At 45.2% G+C, this 2,480-nt stretch overlaps 1 protein-coding gene across 1 annotated transcript; it reads right to left on the minus strand.

Annotated features, from left to right (window-relative positions):
* Positions 1-1,104: 1,104 nt before the first annotated feature.
* On the minus strand, positions 1,105-2,061 carry LOC116869550 (olfactory receptor 2K2). The gene has a single exon (XM_032860887.1). It carries the CDS (start codon positions 2,053-2,055, stop codon positions 1,105-1,107), a length of 951 nt encoding a protein of 316 aa, XP_032716778.1. The 5' UTR covers positions 2,056-2,061.
* Between the last annotated feature and the right edge of the window lie 419 nt (positions 2,062-2,480).

The raw sequence follows: 2,480 nt of genomic DNA on the forward strand, positions 1-2,480 counted from the left end.
TACTTTTACATGGAATGGCAGATTCTTGCCAGAAACAATGTCTCCCAAAGTAGGGTCATCTCAAAATCTGTCCCAGAATTTCTCAGGGATCTATGTTTAAATGCAGACTATCGGGACCTCACCCCAGAGCCACTGAATCAGAATATCCGGGGGCAGAGGCCTAGAGTCCGCATTTTTAACAAGCAGTATTTTAATACAAAAAAAAAAAAAAAAGTTTTAAAGCAATTAATAGAAACATGGTGTCTGCAATCATTGCATATTTTTAAAGCGAGAAACCTCATTGCCCTGTGGTGTTCCTTCACCCTCTCCAGAGATGATAGTTTCTTCTCAAGGGGATTAGTTCAAAGCTGGTGAATGTAGGAGTTTACTGAACGACTGCTGTAAACACAAAGGGGGGCACTATTACAGGTCCTCCTGCCCTCGTGAAGTCAATCATCCAATAAGGAGAAAAAGCTGACACACCAGAAAGCCTTCGTGCAGGGGCAGGATATGGATCCAATCTACACAAGGATCTATGAGCTTAGAGAAGGCAGGTCGGCAGGGGAGCCAGTCACAAAGGCACTGGGGGGCTTTAGTCAGAAAGTCAGGAGCTTCCACCCAGGGTTCTGTGACGAGGGAGCGGCCACAGCAGCAGCAGAATATGCTCCGTGGAGACAAGAGGAGGAAAAGGTTGCAGGTTGAGCTCTGCAACTGGGTGATGTTGAGCGAGTCTTTGGATTTTTCTCTCATTTTCTCATTTGCGTAACCAAGGCTAATCTCTATTATTTGTTTCTTTGTATTTTTACATGCCCACCTCATTCTAGAAAGATCTACAGAGAGAATATACACCAATTTCTTCTGGCACCAACATTCACCGACCGAATTCATCCATGCCTGCTCGGGGGGCAAATGTGGGAGGATGTTACAGACCAAAGCTTCTCTAGCCATGAAACATAGCAGACAGAAAATATTACCAAAGGCCAACTGGAACCTACTATTATCCACAGACAATGTCTTCGGTGAGCACATGTGTCCCAACTGTAAAATTATAGGGCTAGGGGTGACATCAGCGTTCTAAGGGTGAACAGAATTTCTGGTGAATTCTGCCAAGAGTGCACCCCTGAGTCAGAGACTTTCATGTGTTCGATACAATGGTATCTGGCCCAGCACTTTTCTCATGGCAGCTTTGACTTCTTTGTTTCTTAAGCTGTAAATGATGGGGTTCAACATAGGGGTCAGCACTCCATAGAGCAGTGAGATGACCTTATCTACTTCCTGTGAGCTCGAGGAAGAAGGCTTTAGGTACATGGAGAGGGCAGCCCCATAATACAAGATCACCACGGTCAAGTGCGCGCCACAGGTCGAAAAAGCTTTGCTTCTTCCCTTGGCTGAGCTGATTCTCAGGATGGTGGAAAGGATGAAGACATAAGAGATGCAAATTAAGAGCATCGGGATCGGCAGGAGGAGCACACTGACCACCAGCATGACCATGTCCACGAGCAGTGACTCTGCACAAGCTAACTTCAGCACGGCGAGGATCTCACATGTGAAGTGATCAATGAGATTCCCACAGAGGGGTACCTGCAGGGCAAAACTGGTTTCCAGCAGGGCGGTCAGACAACCCGTCACCCAGGAGGCAGCAGCCATCTGCACACAGACCTGCCTGTTCATGAGGACGGGGTACCTCAGGGGGTTGCAAATGGCCAGGTAGCGGTCATATGCCATCACAGCCAGGAGCACGCACTCTGTGGAGCCCATGGCAAGAGACAGATACATCTGAACGGCACACCCAGAAAACATAATGGTTTTCTGGGATGACAGCACGTTCACCAGCAAAGTGGGAATGGAAGCAGATGTGTAACAAATATCCATGAAAGAGAGATTTCCAAGGAACAAGTACATGGGGCTTTGGAGGCGTGCATCTAGGACAGTGATCAAGATCAGAGTGCTGTTGCCCAAGAGAGTTATCAGGAACATCACAAGGCTGAAGACGAAGAGGACAATCTCTAATGTTGGGTATCTAGAAAAACCCTCCAGGAAAAAAAAGCTCCAAACGGTGAGGTTTTCTCCTTGCATTTCCTTTTTTTGCACCTGTAGTTATTCTAATAGTACTCTCTCCCTTTCATCTGAGACACAAAGAGATGCATCAAGCGTTAAGTTCGTTTCATTAGGAAAACACTTCCAAACTTATTTTCACTATCATAAATATAATTTTACCACAAGAAATCATAGCACTTACCTATTGACCTAAAAGGGGTGTGTGTGTGTGTGAACAGGTTTGATCTATATAAAAAAATTGATTCTTCCACAGCAAAATTTAGAAAAGAATCAACATGAAAACAAGAATAAACACATTTAATACCTGGATCTCAGCCTGCTCTCCTATGCTTGGCACGCGGTAGTTTCCCAAGAAAGACGTGAAAGTACCGTGCAACAAAAAACAGGAATGTACACTGAATAAACTGAACACAGATTAGAAAAGTAAGCCAGATAAGGGAAGA

This window comes from Lontra canadensis, unplaced genomic scaffold (genome assembly GCF_010015895.1).
Source record: "Lontra canadensis isolate GAN:19392208 unplaced genomic scaffold, GSC_riverotter_1.0 scaffold19, whole genome shotgun sequence".
Classification (NCBI taxonomy): domain Eukaryota; kingdom Metazoa; phylum Chordata; class Mammalia; order Carnivora; family Mustelidae; genus Lontra; species Lontra canadensis.